The sequence below is a fragment of the Cnephaeus nilssonii genome (genome assembly GCF_951640355.1).
Source record: "Cnephaeus nilssonii genome assembly, chromosome: X".
Lineage (NCBI taxonomy): Eukaryota > Metazoa > Chordata > Mammalia > Chiroptera > Vespertilionidae > Cnephaeus > Cnephaeus nilssonii.
The window spans coordinates 77774721-77793437 of record NC_137071.1 but is presented as its reverse complement, the minus strand read 5'-3'; the positions used below and the strand labels follow the sequence as shown (position 1 = coordinate 77793437).

The window sequence follows — 18717 nt, the reverse complement described above, 5'->3', positions numbered from 1 at the left end:
GTTAAATACCCCTTCTGCTTAGGAGCTGTCCAAGTAGGAAATATATGAAATCAGGATCCATTACCTCTCATCTAGCAGAAAGTTACTCACTAAAGCCAAGAGACTAAGTGTCTATTCCAAGAAGCTATTTGAAGCAGCAAATAGGGTATATTTCCCCCTACATAACACTTTAATGACTTAAATAAATCAGAAAGCCATTTACACCACTCTCAATTATCCAAGGATCCTCGGGGCTCTTTATTTCCTGTCCCTTCCCTCTGGCCTGTGGCCATTTCAGTGCTCAGGAACAGCTCCAAAATGGGGGCCAGGGAAGCAGAAAAGAGATGAAATTAATTTTTTCAATTTAGCTTCTCATTAGCAACTCTAATAAAAGGCTTGATAAATGAGATGGCCACAACTCACGGTTACAGTGAGGGTTCTGGGACTCTTGAGAATTTTGCTAAAGCAAACTTGCCTTCAGATAAACATGATTTGCCTGAAATACACTTTAATGGATTTAATGTTTGCTATTTTTAAGAAAGCTAGAACTTGTAATAAGTAATATTTTTCTCTCCTCATTTTAATTTTAAGGGAATAAAAACACAAGAACAAAAGCCTTCAAAGTGAAGACATATCCTCAGTGGAGCAGCAGGACCACAGTGAAAAGATTCTTGAAAGGAGAGAAGATGTCTGTAACCTGAAACGAGGGAAGATGTCTGCACCCCAGCTCACTCTCGAGAGAAAGTTTAGGAAGGTGGCTAACTTCCAAGGGGGCATGCCTTGGCCATAAACCACCACTACAAGACATAGCCGAAAAGGCTTTGTCAGGGCTTGACAAAATCTCCACATACAACATTTGTCTGTTACACAGACTTTTATCCCTTAGGATGCCCAGAGACAAAGCAGTGCAGATCCAAGGTGTTCACAGCAATGTGAACATCCTAGGTTATCAAACAGACAAAACAGTCTGAATAGCAGTGGCATCAGAGCAAAAAACAATTTTCCCTTACTTGAAGACCACGGTAGCTCCCGGACATGGAGGACAGGCCAGGAGAAAAATCTGCAATGGAAAAAGAATTAGGTATGATTATTAAAAAAGAAGTATGATTATTAAAAGAAATGCTAGATGCAGCGAGACAATGTTACTTTAATAATAATAATAATTAACCAACTCTAACACAGAAAGTGTAATATAAAAATTTAAAAAGCAGGTGGTTTTCCAAATATGTTTGTGTCTGCATATGCATCTATGTGTGTGTATGGAGAGAGAGAGAGAGAGAGAGAGAGAGAGAGAGAGAGAGAGAGAGAGAATGTGATGGGTGGGAAAGGAACAGAGATGGCATTTGGGGGATAGGAGATGGAGAAATTTTAGGTCCTTTTAGCCTCTGGAACACTTCTTCTTAACCTCTATACCTCCCTTTGATTTTGATTTTTGAATTTGCCTCCGCAAAATCTCTCTCTTTGGCATAGGATTATTCTAGGCTATTTTGTGTGTTTTTTTTAAGAAACACCAGACACAGGAAGAGTTCTGAAAACTGACTAGAAGTTGCCCTTCAGTAAGAGAAATTTACTTTTATTAGGGAAATATCCATTTGTAAGCATGCCCCCCTCTAAGGACCATGAAGAGAAGGATGACTAAATCTCTAGAACCTCTTCCATGTAGAAGGCAAGGACTTAAATCTGCATAACAGCCTTATTCAATTTACTGTGCTTTTCCTGGTCATCTCCCATAACCTCACTCCCTACCCCCAACATCTTCTTTCATCTTTAGCTAGAGATGGTATTTAAGGTGATGTGTGCTTAGACTGTTTCAGGGAGTTACTCAGTTTTCCTGGCTCTCTCCCAAAGGTATACATTTTATTCAACATCTATTTGTTCTTCTCTTGTTGATGTGTCTTTTATAACAAGGGCATTTCAGCCAAAAACCTGGAAGGGTAGAAGAAAATTTATTTTTCCTCCCCCACATTGGGTTGGTTGGTTTCTAAGCACAACTAAGTGCTTCTATTCTCCATCCAGGTCAAACCAAACAAAAAGAACCTTGTCCTAAGAGACAAATCAGTCCCATGCTACTTTATTTGACCTGGGCCTGGATTACAAGCTTCAAAGCTGTGGCAGTTTGACTTTCACCCAAGCACTGGTTCTCCAGAGGGACAAAGAAACCCTGCATATCGCTTATTAAACATGTGAATTGCTGGGCTCATCCATTAAGAATGTTGTTTCCAGAAGTCTGGGACTTTAGGAATCTGCACATTTAATAAAAACCCCAGTAATAGTAACCACTCCTGGGAGCCAGATATGCTGAATGTTTGTCCTTGGCCTAAAGTCAGAGACATTCAGCAGGACTAAGGACTAATAAAAAAATGAAACCCATATTTGTGGAGTTCTTTCACCTACAGTGATTTAATGGTGCCATTTATAAAATCATCAATATGTGTCCCTATCTTGTGAGTATTTATTAATACAGATTATCTATATTATAGATTTGTTTGGCTTTGTCATATGCATATTCTTTAGCATTTGGTTCTTCAGTTCTCTCAGAGCCTACATTTAGAAGTAAAGAGTACTATAAGGAAAAACACTATAAGAAAGACACCCACTTGAATCCTTCTCAAGAGAAAGAGAAAGAAGAATAGAAAAGAGAAGGGATCTTGAGAGAAACATAGGCAGGAGCCCATTACTTGCACAATACCTCATCAGAAAACTCCTCCAAGGAAATATCCATCAAGAACGTGCCTTTCCCTCATGGGTCAATTTGATTAAAAGTGCAAAACCAATGACAATTACAGGTCCACAATCCTTTACCAGCAGTCACCAAATATAAAAAGCTCTCAAAATCCGTTTTTTCAAGGCTAATTTGGTAATAAAACATGATTTGAACTGAGCTAAAGCAATTAACAAACTTTATTTATTACACTTATAGTGACTATTAATATATTTTCCATAAAATAATATATTTTGATTATGGGGTGCTGTTCCAGACCCCACTGGCAATGTATGTAAAATACTCTACATGTACTGTATTGCCTTTTTAAAATTCAAAAATTTTGATTTCTGAAATACATATGACCTTAATGGTTTGTGATAAGGACTGTTGACTTGGAATTTCAATCACCCAAACATGAACTTATCCCAACTCTCCACCCCAACCCTCTGGAGCAGTCCAAGAAAGACCGAAACAAAGCTGGCATTCTTTATCACTGACCCAGCAGTAAAGTTACTCACCTTAGGCAAGGGACCAAGTTGGAGGCTGCACATAGTTACCCAGTACCTGACCCACCACAGGCTAAACTCAGAAACTACAGTATACAGAGAGCAGAGAGAGGCCCCCAACCACCTTGGAAAGGTCCTCAGTACCTCTGGAGTCTCCTACGAGCCATGCCAGTACCCTTCCTGAGCTTCTGAAATACCCATGGTACTTCCAATATACTAAACAGAGAAGCAAAAGTATACCACTGAGCCCCACAGTTAACTTTTAATTTTCTACACCCACAGCCAAGAAAAGAAGAACAGATTCTTGGGGGGGGGGCAGATTTCCCTATAATTGCTCCTTTTGGCTGGTTCTCATCCATGACAGCACTACACCAGAAGCCCAGAAACCTACTGAAGGGAGCAAGCCTCCAGTTCTAACACAGTAGGGTGTCATATTACCCTCAATTTAATCATGGATCTAACTTCTTTTGAGGTAGCTAATCTATTCTTGACTCTAAGTTTTCCAACAGTTACTTTCATGTGGCCATGTCATTCTAATAGAGTAGGCAATTAGGCATGAGCAGAGCAGGACCGATAGGCCAGGTATGGAATGCCAACAGGGCAGAAGTCCCGGGTACCCAGCCATGGGCAAAACTGAGAAAACAACTATTATACACTAGGACCTCGCCCCGAGGGTAACCTTTCCTCCCCTAACATGTCGTTAGACATGGAGTTTAGATCCCCCTGACCTTTCATATTGCTAGTTATGTGGTTTAGACCTCCTGAGAGGAGGAACAAGGGAGCCAGAGAATAGTCTCAGGTCTGTTGACCACAGAGACAGAGTTTTGGTCAAACTAGAGATGACATTTAGCCCTCAGTTGAGTTTCAGCTCCAGGCCCAGAAAAGCAGCAAAACCAGATGAAGCAATGCTATAAACCTGAAAGAACATGCCTTTCCCCAAGCCCTTCTATCCTCAGTTGCTCTCTCTGGAGCATGCCTGCATCTTTCCCCTTCAGGCATGTTATCTTTGCTTTCTTTCTCCTAAGCTCCTACGGCCCTTCTTTTGCCTCTGTTATGTTTTTCCTGTACACTGGCCCAGCTGGATCACTTCTTTCATCTCTGTGACTTTCTAAATAAACTTCTTGCATTAGAGTTCTTGGCTCTGAATGCTTTCTTAGCCAAACTCAAGAACCGAGGTTTAACTCCACATTCACTATTAACAATTCCAACCAGCACTTTGGTCTTTCTCATTTTGCCCATCTATTCCCAAAAGCATGATAGAGGGTATCTTTTTCAATAAATCTTGAAATCAGATGCATGTAGACATATCAAATCAGCAAACTTGAAAAAGAATCCCAAATTAATCATATTCCATTTCCAGTAAACTCATGACAAAGAAAAATTCTGAGATGTCCTAAATTAAATTGCAGCAGACCAAAAAGTAGAAGGAGGAGACAAGAGAGGTTAATCAGTTAACAGAACCAATAAAAAACGGCTCTCATTACTGAATATATGTTAAAACTTTGAAACAACCTCCAGGTAACTATTTTCTGTGATTATCTAGAGAGAATAGCTCAATAGCTGACTACTGAATGCCACCACATCTTGATTACATATGAACTTTCCAGACTGTTGTCCACTACCAAACCAAAAGCAGCAAATACATCTTCCTTACAGACTATGCACCTATCTCAGAACTTTCTCTAATTCACCTATTCCCAATCCCTTTATCTATAGCTTCCTGCATGCTCCCTACTGGGGATCTAGCCCACAACCCAGGCATGTGCCCTGACTGAGAATGGAACCATGACCTCCTGGTTCATAGGTCGATGGTTAACCACTGAGCCACACTGGCCAGGCACCAATGTAAATTCGTTCAAAACAACTTACATCTTTCCCCTGCAAACTCAATGTATAAAAGAGTCCCCATGCCCTAGCCAATTTGGCTCAGTGCATAGAGCATGGGCCTGCAGACTGAAGGGTCCCTGGTTCGATTCCAGTCAAGGGCACATGCCCTGGTTTCATGGCTCAATTCCAAGTAGGGGGCGTGCAGGAGGCAGCCAATCAATGATTCTCTCTCATCATTGATGTTTCTATCTTTCGTTCCCTCTCCCTTCCTCTCTAAAATCAATAAAAATATATTTTAAAAGAGCCCCCACAACCCTAGATGGTGGGCATGTATGTCTTCTCCATCAAGGACCTGGTCCTTTCTTTGTGTAGCATATGGCTCAATAAACCATTTCTTTGAGAAAAACTTTCGGCCTTGAAGGTTTTTGTTGAACAATGGCCTCCTTTAGCAACTTCAAAGATTTATAACATTGAACTTCTCTGCTCTGTCATGCTAGAGTCACATCCATACTCACGACTAACCAAAGGAGCCATGCGAAAATAACATTTTAAGTCAGAGGCCCAAAGACCCCCCCACCTTTGCCTAAATATCCCTGCTTTCTTCCTTAGTTAGCTGCCAACCACCTCCAAATTTTGGTAGTATGTGTTTTAGACTAGCCAGGCAGAAAGCTAAATTTCCCTTCAGCTTCAAAAAGTGTGGGAAGAGAAGACAGTTAAAAGTGCAAACAAGGACAATAGGAAAATTAAAATGCATCTGAGCATATCCCAACACCATACTGGCACTTTGTATTCATGCCAAAATTTGCAATGAAGCACTTACATTTTCCCATAATTTGGTAGATAAGCAGGGCCTTATTATTAAATCCCATTTTACAGATGAAGAAACTCAGGGGGAATTTTTCTGACAAGCTTTCAGACAAGAACTTAGGTCCCTTAACTTCCAGATCTTAACCTCATGGCCCATAGTCACCCCAATGGCCCTACACCTGTGCTATCACAAAACCCACAAGATCTCTATAAGGTGAAACATCTCAAAGCAGAAACCTACCTAGGCAGCAGATCATATTTACATGAATGGGTTTCAGAGTTCAGCATTACCTAAAGACAGGGTCATCTTAGCTCTAATCTGCCACATTTCCAGGTCTTCTGGGTGGTTGCAATTACTGCAATCTTACAAAACTGAGGTCTTGGCTGTTTTTTTCCAGATAAAACCTACAGTTTCCATTCAAAATCACACTCTCTCAGCTTCCCCATGAAGCTTCCTGTACCACTCCAGGGTTCTCCTGCCTAGAAACTTATAAATTCAGCTCTTTCCTACTCACCTGACAAGAGAAAAATTCTGAGATGTCCTAAATTCGTGGTCGGCAAACTGCGGCTCGCGAGCCACAAGCAGCTCTTTGGCCCCTTGATTGTGGCTCTTCCACAAAATACCATGGCCTGGGCGAGTCTATTTTGAAGAAGTGGCGTTAGAAGAAGTTTAAGTTTAAAAAATTTGGCTCTCAAAAGAAATTTCAATCGTTGTACTGTTGATATTTGGCTCTGTTGACTAATGAGTTTGCCGACTACTGTCCTAAATTAAATTACAGTGGGCTGGAGTATGGGGGAAAGGACAGGGTAGTTAATCCATTAAAAACTGTGGGATGAAACTAATAAAAGACTGCTCATATTCCTCAATGTAGGTTTAAAATTGGAATGAACTTCCAGGTGACTATATAGTGTCTCAGTGGTTAAGTATCTACCTATGAACAAGGAAGTCATGGTCTGGGCATATGCCCGGGTTGCAGGCTCGATCCCCAGTAGGGGGTGTACAGGAGTCAGCCAATCAATGATTCTCTCTCATCGTTGATGATTTCTTTCTCCCTCTCCCTCCCTCTCTGAAATCAATAAAAATAAACAAATAAATTGACCACCAGATGACACGAGACACCACTGCATCTGGCTTATGCATGAACTTTCTGGATTGTTGCCCATAACGAAATCAAAAAGTAGGAAATACTTCTTCCTTACAGACTATGTACCTATTATAGAACTGCCCTTGCTTCACCTTCTTTGCCCCCCTTTTTTCTATAGCCAATGTTATTTCTTTCAAAATAATTTATATCTTTCTTCCCCAAACTCAATGCATAAAAGAGCACCTTCATCTGCAGGACAACAGACATGTTCATCTTTTCCTGCTGGTATTGGTTTAGACTGTATGTCACAGGACCTGGTCCTTTTTCTGGCAAGCATATGGCTCCATAAACCCTTTCTTTCATAAAAGCTTTTGGACACAAAAATTTTGTTTAACACACCCAATCTAGGCACCAGCAGGTGTACCAGTTCATCCTCTACCTCTGAACCATGTTGGTTCCAGGCTCCCCATCTTCACTACCCAACCTCCCAGCCAAGTTATCACTTGTAGCACCTCACTGTTCCAATTCCTGTGCCACAATCATATAAGACACAAGTTCATTGGCATCATTGTCCAGCCTCCCATTAACTTCTGCTCATGCAACATTAGAGTCAATGAACCCCCATTTTCATAACACCTAAAGAAGATAATTTTTGTTCACAGCAGGAAATGTCAGTACTATAGGAAATGTAATTGGGAAGGAGAGCCAGTTATCCTAACGATCCTAAAAGAAGGACTTGTCAGTTTAACGGTGAAGGGTGATGGAAAAACTAAATAAAAGGGAAACAGAATGAGAGTGGGACAGGAGAGTGGTGTTTACCCTGGTATACATCTTCCCAGGCCCAGCCCTTTGGCTCCAGTTTTCTTGCCTCCACATCCTATGATGGCACACAGCTATTTGGGGATTCCTAAGGACTAGTGCTTATAACCATTACTCACTGTGGACCCCAAGAAGGAATTTATCTGCTGAAATGGACTCTCCATCATCAAAAGAGAGCCCAAAGTTCATAAATAATAAGAGCCTAGTGGACATTTGCTAACAAGGGCTCCTCATCTAATCTGTATAGTGGGAAGAACTTCAGACTGAACTCTGGGCTTCCCACACTATGTCCTGTTTGCTTACGCCATCTGTGTCAACCAATATGGGGGAACCCTGTTTTCCTCTTTCAACCAAGGTACTACTGAGACCTGCCCATTACAATCAGAACTGCACAATTTGGATACCACAGTTACATAAAAGGGACCTAATTGGGAACCTGGGCCAGAGCTTTCAGTATAAAAGATGGTCTCCCTTTAGTCTCAGTGGAACATAATTTAGGTTGCTACTTGAATCTGTGTCTCCTGGGTGGTAGCTCCTTTTACTCAAATAATTGCTTTTTATTTCTTCTTATAGTCTAAAATTAATTTTGATTTACACCACCATTCCTTGGACTGCCCAAAGTCTGTCCTAGGCTCTATGTATTCACTAATGTTCATATTCTCCCAGGACCACTGCAAGAATCTCTTCACTGCTCTCTAGCCTCCAGGCACATTGTTTCAAGAGGGAATCTATCTAAAATGCAGCTCTGATCTGCCATTAAAATCCTTTAATTGTTTGTCAACACCTATAGAAAAAGTTCAAGCTCCTGAAGGAGAAATGAGTTTGCCATGTCAAAATATGTCTCTGGGATACTGATTATCTTAGGATGATTAATGTAAGAACAGTAGACCTAAGAGAAGGTCTGAAAACTGAGTAGAAGTTAACCTTTTGTAACAGACATTTATATGTGTAAGGGAAATCTCCATTTGCAATGGTACTTCTCTCACTGCACCAGGAAGAGGAGGATGACTAAATCACTAGAAAATCATCAATAGAAAAGGCAAAGGGGGAAGGGAAGATGGCTGCCGACGGGAAGGCAAACTGCAAGATAGTGTGTGAGGGAGAGAACAAAGGGAGAGTGTGTGATCGCATGGGGGGTGTCTGTTGGTGAGTTGAGGGACAGCTATACTCCAGGAGACTGTGCAGGACGGTGGGAAGGGGTTCCCCTGACTGGGCAGCCCCCACTGCTGTTGGGTTCCCTCCTGGAGTGACCAGCTCTGACATGGAGACCGCGCCATCTTGAAGGGGAAAGTGGAGCTGTTGAGAAATCAGTTGCTAGTCTGATGGGGGATCTTTTGTAGGTAACTTTCTGTCTCTCTTTTTCGGAAGCCTGAAAATCTACAACTACAGCACCCAGCAAACAGCTGTGAACCCAGGAACACTGGTTCCCAAGTGGTATGAGCACGCGGATTCGAAGGAGCTCTGCACCGCCTCATGAAAAGGAGAAAGAGAACTATATAACCAGACACCCAGAGAGGAGAGATCAGGGGGAAGACAAAGAAACAGTCCACATATGAAAGAAAACCAGGCATCACCAGAAAAGGAAGTAAATGAAATGGAGGCAAGCAACCTGTCAGAGAAAGAATTCAGAGAAATGGTCATAAGGTGGATGAAAAGAATGGAAGACAAATTCAACAATATGTGTAAGAACCAAGAGGAAATGAAGAAGAACAAGGAAGAAATGAAAAACGGCATTGCTGCTATAAAGAACTCAATAGAAAGCATCAACAGTAGACTAGAAGAAGCAGAGGACCGCATCAGTGAGCTAGAAGACAAGGTAGGAAAAAATACCCAAGCAGAGCAGCTTGTAGAAAAAAAAAATGAAAAAGCAGGAGGAGAGCCTAAGGCAACTTTGGGACAACACGAAACAAAACAACATCCACATAACAGGGTGCCAGAAGGAGAGGAAACTGAGCAAGGAATAGAAAACCTGTTTGAAGAAATAATGACAGAAACCTTCCCTGATATAGGGAAGAAAAAACCCACACAAATCCAAGAAGCTCACAGAGTCCCAAGCAAAGTGGACCCCAAAAGACCGACACCAAGGCACATTATAATTAAATTGGCAAACACCAACAACAAAGTAAGAATCTTAAAAGCGGCCGGAGAGAGACAGAAAGTTACCTACAAAGGATCCCCCATCAGACTAGCAACTGATTTCTCAACAGAAACACATCAAGCCAGAAGAGAATGGAATGAAATATACAAAGTCATGCAAAGGAAGGGTCTGAATCCAAGAATACTGTACCCAGCAAGGCAATCAATCAAAAGTGATGGTGAAATCAGGAGCTTCAGAGACAAAAAGGGACTAAGGGAATTTATCACCACCAAACCAGCAATGCAAGAAATGCTAAAGGGTCTGCTGAAAAAAGAAGAAATAGGAAGGGAAGAAGGAACACAGGGGTAAAGAATAAAAATGAAGACAAACAGGAGAAACCAAGATGGCAGCATAGGTAAACACCTGAACTGCTGCCTCGCACAACAACTTCAAAAGTACAACTAAAAGACAAAACGGACAACATCCAGAACCAGAGGAAGGCTGGCTGAGTAGAAATTCTACAACTAGAAGGAAAGAGAAAAGCATACTGAGACTCAGGGGAGCTGTGGAAGTAAAGGCAGAGGTATGGAGGCGCGTGGAGAGGGCTGGCAACTGAGTACACGGTTGTTGTTTTCAAGCGGGATGGAGACACAAGCTCTTGACTGCTTTGAACTCCACTTCCAAGTGAGACTCTGGGGACCCAGACTCATACAGGGAGAAACTGGACTGTCTGGCAGCGGGCGGAACTCGAGGGCGGCTGTCTCTCAGAGGTGCTTGCAGCAATTACTGAGGGACACTGAGACCTGGGTGCCTCTTAGGGAAGGGCTGACAAGAAGCCATTGCTGTTTGCTCCGCCCTGAGACTCCGCCCCATCCAAGCTGTGCACAGAGGCTTTTGCATATGAATGGCCTGGTCCTTTGAAAACTAAACTTACCTAACAAACTGCAGCTGAGTCAGTGAGACCCAGAATGTCCAAAAGAAGGCCCAAGGCCCCACAGCAGCTTGCATTACTTCACAGCTGGGCCTCATCTGGGCACCTCCAAACTCCAAACACAGGAGAGGAATCTGCAGATCTCTCCCTAGCTCCTGCTGGGTGGCCTCAGGCAGAGGCTAAATTAGCACCTCCTTGGAGATCCAAGAGCCAGTGTACCCAGGGGTCATAGTAGGACCATCCAGATTACAACAACTCAGATCCATAAGGGACACACACAGGGGGCAGACTCAGTGAGCACCAAAGCCCCACCTGAAGCAAGCCTTGCCTCATAAGGGTGTCTCCAGCACAGAAGATCTCCCATCATAGACACAGTTGATCCTCACTGCCAATTGGCCAGGAGGTCAATTCCTCCCAGTGATATCAACAACAATCAAGGCTTAACTACAACAAGACTCGGCACACAGCCCACAAAGGGGTGCACCAAGAGTGTCCACCTCAGGTAACTGGGGAGGCTGAGCCACTGGGCCCTATAGGACACCTAGCACACAAAACCACTCTATCAACTCAGGGAAGCAGCCAAAATGTGGAGATAAAGAAACAGGTCACAAATGAAAGAAATGGAGGAAAGCAAACAACTGGATATAGAGTTCAAAACCACGGTTATAAGGTTTGTCAAGAATTTTCTAGAAACGGCCGATCAATTTAGTGAGACCCTCGAGGATATGAAAAAGGACCAACTAGAAATTAAGCATGCACTGACTGAAATAAAGAATAATATACAGAGATCCAACAGCAGGCTAGAGGATCGCAAGAATCAAGTCAAAGATTTGAAATATGAAGAAGCAAAAAGTTCCCAACTGGAAAAGCAAAAAGAAAAAAGAATTCAAAAATATGAAGATAGTGTAAGGAGCCTCTGGGACAACTTCAAGGGTACCAACATCAGAATTATGGGGGTGCCAGAAGAAGAGAGAGAGCAAGATACTGAAAACGAATTTGAAGAAATAATGACAGAAAACTTCCCCTACCTGGTGAAAGAAATAGACTTACAAGTCCAGGAAGCGCAGAGAACCCCAAACAAAAGGAATCCAAAGAGGACCACACCAAGACACACCATAATTAAAATGCCAAGAGCAAAAGACAAAGAGAGAATATTAAAAACGGCAAGAGAAAAACAGTTAGTTACCTACAAGGGAGCACCCATATGACTGTCAGGTGATTTCTCAACAGAAACTATGCAGGCCAGACGGGAGTGGCAAGAAATACTCAAAGTGATGAATAGCAAGAACCTACAACAAAGATTACTTTACCCAGCAAAGCTATCATTCAGAATTGAAGGTCAGATGAAGAGCTTTATAGATAAGAAAAAGCTAAAGGAGTTCATCACCACCAAACCAGTATTATATGAAATGCTGAAAGGTATTCTTTAAGAAGAGGAAGAAGAAAAGAGTAAAGATAAATATTAGGAACAACAAATACATATCTATCAACAAGTGAATCTAAAAATCAAGTGAATAAAAAATCTGATAAACAGAATAAACTGGTGAATATAATAGAATCAGGGGCATAGAAAGGGAGTGGACTGACAATTCCCGGGGGGAAAGGGGTGTGGGGGGTGTGGGAAGAGACTGGACAAAAATCGTACACCTAGGGATGAGGACAGTGGGGGGGGGGGGGTAAGGGCAGACGGTGGTGTGGGAACTGGGTGGAGGGGAGTTATGGGAAGGAAAAAGGAACAATAGTAATAATCTGAACAATAAAGATTTATTGAAATGAAAAAAATGGCGACAAACAAGTACCTATCAATAATAACTTTAAATGCAAATGGATTAAATGCCCCAATAAACAGACAAAGGGTAACTGATTGGATAAGAAAACATGACCCATATATCTGCTGTCTACAGGAAACCCACCTCAGAAAAAAAGACACACAGAGACTGAGGGGAAGGGATGGAAAAAGGTTTTTCAGGCGAATGGAAATAATAATAAAAAAAGCTGGGGTAGCAATACTTATATCTGACAAATTAGATCTCACAGTGAAGGACATAAAAAGAGATAAGGAAGGCCACTTCATAATACTAAAGGGAGCAATCCAACAAGAAAAAATAATTCTGGTAAACATATACGCTCCCAATATAGGAGCACCCAAATACATAAAAAAACTCCTGGAGGATATCAAGGGAGAGATTGACAGCAATACAATCATAGTAGGGCACTTTAATACCCCACTATCACCATTGGACAAATCCTCTAAACAAAAAATCAGCAAAGAAACAGCAATCCTAAATGACTCACTAGACCAGATGGAATTAAGTGACATCTTCAGAACATTTCACCCCAAAGCCACAGAATATACATTCTTTTCAAGTGTACATGGGTCATTTTCAAAGATAGACCATATATAGGGTCACAGGCAAAGTCTCTTTAAATTCAAGAAGATAGAAATCATATCAAGCATCTTCTCAGATCCCAATGGCATAAAACTGGAAGTCAACTATAATAAAAAAAAATCCAAAAAAAATCAAACACATGAAGACTAAATAGCATGCTATTAAACAATGACTGGGTTACCAGAGAGATCAAAGAAGAAATAAAAAACATCATGACAACAAACGACAATGAAAACACAAAAATCCAAAATCTATGGGACACAGCATAAGCAGACTTGAGAGGGAAGTTTATAGCTCTACAAGCCTACTGCGAAAAAACAAGAAACAATGGTAACAAATTACCTAACCCTACAACTCAAAGAGTTAGAAAGAGAGCAACAAGAAAAGCCCAGTGTAAGCAGAAGGAAGGAAATAATAAAGATCAGAGCGGAGATAAACGACATAGAGACCAAAAAAAAAAAAAACAATACAAAAGATCAACAAAACCAAGAGCTGATTCTTTGAAAGGATAAACAAGATGGATGATCCTCTCACCAGGCTCACCAAGAACCAAAGAGAGGACCCAAATAAACAAAATCAGAAATGAAAAAGGCGAAATAACAACAGACCCCACAGAATTACAAAGGATTTTTTAAAAATACTGTGAACAACTCTATTCCAACACACTGGACAACATGGAGGAAATAGACATATTCCTAGAAAAATACAACCTTCCAAAACTCAATCAGGAAGATTCTAAACATCTCAATAGGCCAATAACTACGGAAGAAATTGAAGCAGTCATCAAAAAGCTTCCAGCAAACAAAAGCCCGGGGCCAGACGGCTTCACAGGGGAGTTTTACCAAATATTCAAGGAAGAAATAAAACCTATCCTCCTCAGAATATTCCAAAAAATTCAAGAGAAAGGAACATTACCATGCTCATTCTATGAAGCCAGCATCACCCTAATACCAAAACCAGAAAAAGAAAACACAATGAAAGAGACTTACAGGCCAATATGCCTCATGAACATAGATGCCAAAATCCTCAACAAAATTCTAGCAAATTGGATCCAGCAGTATATCACAAAGATCCTACACCATGACCAAGTAGGATTTATCCCAGGAATGCAAGGATGATACAATATCCGCAAATCAATAAACGTGATACATCACATAAACAAATTGAGAGATAAAAATCACATAGTCATATCAATTGATGCAGAAAAAGCATTTGACAAAATCCAACACCTTTTCTTGTTAAAAACTCTCAACGAGGTGGGAATAGAAGGATCATACCTCAACATAATAAAAGCTATATATTATAAACCCACAGCAAACATCATACTCAATGGGCAAAAACTAAAACCATTTCCCCTAAGAACAGGAACAAGACAGGGATGCCCACTCTCACCACTCCTGTTTGACACAGTACTGGAAGTATCACCTACTGCGATTAGAAAAGAAGAAATAAAAGGCATCCAAATTGGAAAAGAAGAAGTAAAACTGTCCTTATTAGCAGATGTCATGATATTGTACATAAAAAAACCCTAAAGACTCCATCAAAAAATTATTAGACTTAATAAATGAATTCGGCAATGTAGCAGGATATAAAATTAATGCCAAGAAATCTATGGCATTTCTATACACCAATAGTGAACTTACAGAAACAGAGACTAAAAAAGCAATCCCATTTACCATCACACCAAAAAAATTAAGATACCTAGGAATAAACTTAACTAAGGAGGTAAAAGACCTATACGTGGAAAACTACAGGACACTGAAAAAAGAGATAGAGGAAGACGTAAACAGATGGAAGAACATACCATGTTCATGGATTGGTAGAATCAACATCATTAAAATGTCCATACTACCCAAAGCAATCTATAGATTCAACGCAACCCCCATTAAAATAACAAGGGCATATTTCACAGACCTAGAAAAAACTCTCCAAAAATTCATCTGGAATAAAAAAAGACCCCAAATAGCCACAGTAATCCTGAGAAAGAAGAACAAAGTAGGTGGGATCTCAATACCCGATTTCAAGCTGTATTACAAAGCCACTATTCTCAAAACAGCCTGGTACTGGCACAAGAACAGACATATAGACCAATGGAAATAGAATAGAGAATGCAGATATCGACCCAAACCACTATGCTCAATTAATATTTGACAAAGGAGTCATGAACATACAGTGGCATCAAGACAGTCTCTTCAATAAATGGTGTTGGGAAATTTGGACAGATACATGCAAAAAAATGAAACTAGACCACCAACTTACACCAGACACAAAAATTAACTCAAAATGTATACAGGACTTAAACATAAGACTGGAAACCATAAAAATGCTAGAGGAATCCACAGGCAGAGAAATATCAGACATATACCGAAGCAATTTCTTCACCTATACTGCTCCTAGGGCAATGGAAGCTAAAGAGAAAATGTACAAATGGGACTACATCAAAATAAAAAGCTTTTGCATAGCCAAAGAAACCATCAACAAAACAACAAGAAAGCCCACTGTATGAGAGAACATATTTGCAAATGTTATCACTCATAAAGTTTTAATCTCCAACATCTACAGGTAACTTATGCAACTTAATAAAAGGAAGATAAACGATCCAATAAAAAAATGGGCAATGGACCTATATAGAATCTTTTCAAAATAAGACAGAAGGAAGGCCAGGAGACATATGAAAACATGTTCAATGTCACTAATTATCGGAAAGATGCAAATCAAAACGACATTTTGGTACCCTCTCACACCTGACAGAATGGCAAGCATCAATACATCAACAAACGACAAATGCTGGTGAGGATGCGGAGAAAAAGGAACCCTCGTGCACTGCTGGTGGGAATGCAGACTGTTGAAGCCACTGTGGAGAACAGTATGGAGTTTCCTCAAAAAACTAAAAATGGAGCTCCCATTTGGACCAGTAATCCCACTTCTAGGAATATATCCCAAGAAACTAGAAACACCAATCAGAAAGGATATATGCACCCCTATGTTCATAGCAACCCAATTCACCATAGCTAAGATTTGGAAACAGTCTAAATGCCCACCAGCATATGAGTGGATTAGAAAACTATGGTACATCTACACAAAGGAATACTACGCTGCTATAATAAAAGAAGGAATTCTTACCATTTGCAGCAGCATGGACGGAACTGGAGAGCATTATGTTAAGTGAAATAAGCCAGGCAATGAAAGAAAAAGACCACGTGATCTCACTCATTTATGGAAAATAAAGAACATTATAACCTGACTAGAAGCCCGGTGCACGAAATTCGTGCATGGCAGGGGGTTGTCCCTCAGCCCAACCTGTACCCTCTCCAATCTGGGACTCCTAGAGGGATGTCCGACTGCCCGTTTAGGCCCAATCCTGGTGGGATCGGGCCTATACGGGCAGTCGGACATCCCTCTCACAATCCAGGACTGCTGGCTCCCAACTGCTTGCCTGCCTGCCTTCCTGATTGCCCCTAACCGCTTCTGCCTGCCAGCCTGGTCACCCCCTAACCACTCCACTGCCAGCCTGGTTGATGCTTAACTGCTCCCCTGCCAGCCTGTTTGCCCCCAACTTCCCTCCTCTGCCAGCCTGGTCACCCCTAACTGCCCTCTCCTGCAGGGTTGATCACCTCCAACTGCCCTCCCTTGCAAACCTGGTCCCTCTCAACTGCCCTCCCTTGCAGGCCTGGTCCCTCACAACTGCCCTCCCTTGCAGGCCGGGTGCCTCCCAACTGCCCTCTCCTGCTGGCCATCTTGTAGTGGCCATCTTGTGTCCACATGGGGGCAGGATCTTTGACCACATGGGGGCAGCTATATTGTGTGTTGCAGTGATGATCAATCTGCACATTACTCTTTTATTAGATAGGATAGAGGCCTGGTGCACGGGTTGGGGCCAGCTGGTTTGCCCTGAAGGGTGTCCCAGATAAGGGTGGGGGTTCCCTTGGGGTGTGGGGCGGCCTGAGCGAGGGGCCTGTGGTGGTTTGCAGGCCGGCCACGCCCCCTGGCAACCCAAGGGGAAGCCCTGGTATCTGGAATTTATTTTCCTTCTACAATTGAAACTTTGTAGCCTGGGGCGGAACCAAGCCTGCTGCTCCTTCTGGGGTGGCAGCCATTTCTGTGGCAGTTAATTCACCTTCTACAATTGAAACTTTGTAGCCTTAAGTGGGTGAGCCCGGCCAGGGTGTGCGGAAAGCTTTGCTTCCCCTGTTGCCGCTGGCAACCCTGGCCTGCTCTCTCAAGCTCCATTCTGCCGCCATTTGTTTGAATTTGTTTACCTTCTATAATTGGAACTTTGTAGCTTGAGTGGAGGCTTAGTCCTGCAACGGCTATGGAAAGCTTGGCTTCCTCTGTTACCTGGGAAACCTTGCTCTCTGTGGCTGTAGCCATCTTGGATTGGGGTTAATTTGCATACTCGCCCTGATTGGTTGGTGGGTGTGGCTTGGCTGGTGGGCGTGGCTTATGTAGCAGAGTGATGGTTAATTTGCATATTACCATTTTATTAGAGAGGATGAACGAATAGATAGATACAGAGGCAGTAAAGCATCGAACAGACTGTCTAATTATAGCGGGAAGGCTGGGGAGTTTTGGGGAGGGGGGGAAAGAGATCAACTGAAGGACTTGTATGCATGCATATAAGCACAACTAATGGACACAAGACACTGGGGGTGGGGTGGGATGAGGGCATGTGACAGGGGGTAGGGAAATCTGGGGGAAGGTCAATGGTGGAAAAAAATGAGATATATGTACTACTATATGTAATGCTTTAATATATATATTTTTTAATTGATTTTTTTACAGAGAGGAAGGGAGAGGGATAGAGAGTCAGAAACACCGATGAGAGAGAAACATTGATCAGCTGCCTCCCGCACACCTCCCACTGGGGATGGGCCCGCAACCAAGGTACATGCCCCTGACCGGAATCGAACCTGGGACCCTTCAGTCCGCAGGCCGACGCTCCATCCACTGAGCCAAACCGGTCAGGGCATATATGTAATGCTTTAAACAAACAAACAAAAAAGGCAAAGGCTTAAATCTGCTTAACAGCATTCGCCTTTTAATGTGCTTTCCTCCCTCATTAGCCTCCCTGCTTCCCCCAAACAAGCACACCAAATACCTTTTGTCTTTACTTGGAGGTCGATTTAATATGGTGGTGTGGTCCATTTCGGAGAGTTACCCAGTGTTTTTGGGTCTCTCCCATGTATATAGGAGGTATACATTTTATTAAATGTCTGTTTATTTTTCTCCTGTTAATCTATTATTACAGGGAAGGGGTCTCAGCCAAGAACCTAGAAGGGTAGAGGTAAAATTATTTTCCCTCCCCCACAACACACACACACACACACACACACACACACCCTCTGATTGCTTTAATTTGTGTAACTATTTTCTAACATGTTTTTTGGCCAGGTGTATTACTTTTTTGGGAGATATGACCATCTGTGGCCTTTGTCTATTTTTCAACTGGTATGTTCTCTTTCATATTAAGTTCTAAGAGTTATTTATGTTTTAATAACATTTAATGCAGACTATTTTATATTTATTGCAAATACTTTTCCCAGGTTGTAATTGTCTGTCATAGCTCTGCTTACGGTAGTTTTTTTATGTGTG

The 18717-nt window shown here is 41.8% G+C and overlaps 1 protein-coding gene across 7 annotated transcripts in view; it reads right to left on the bottom strand.

Moving 5' to 3' along the window:
• The window catches only part of TMEM164 (transmembrane protein 164), a 242715-nt gene that overhangs the window by 152991 nt on the left and 71007 nt on the right, over nt 1-18717 (bottom strand). For 5 of the 7 annotated variants that reach the window (XM_079764470.1, XM_079764472.1, XM_079764469.1 and 2 more), the window contains one exon: nt 990-1039. The exons of the other annotated variants lie outside the window; for them this stretch is intronic. In XM_079764470.1, the coding sequence (XP_079620596.1) occupies nt 990-1039 (50 nt within the window). The remainder of the gene's footprint in view (nt 1-989; nt 1040-18717) is intronic. 7 annotated transcript variants of the gene reach the window in all.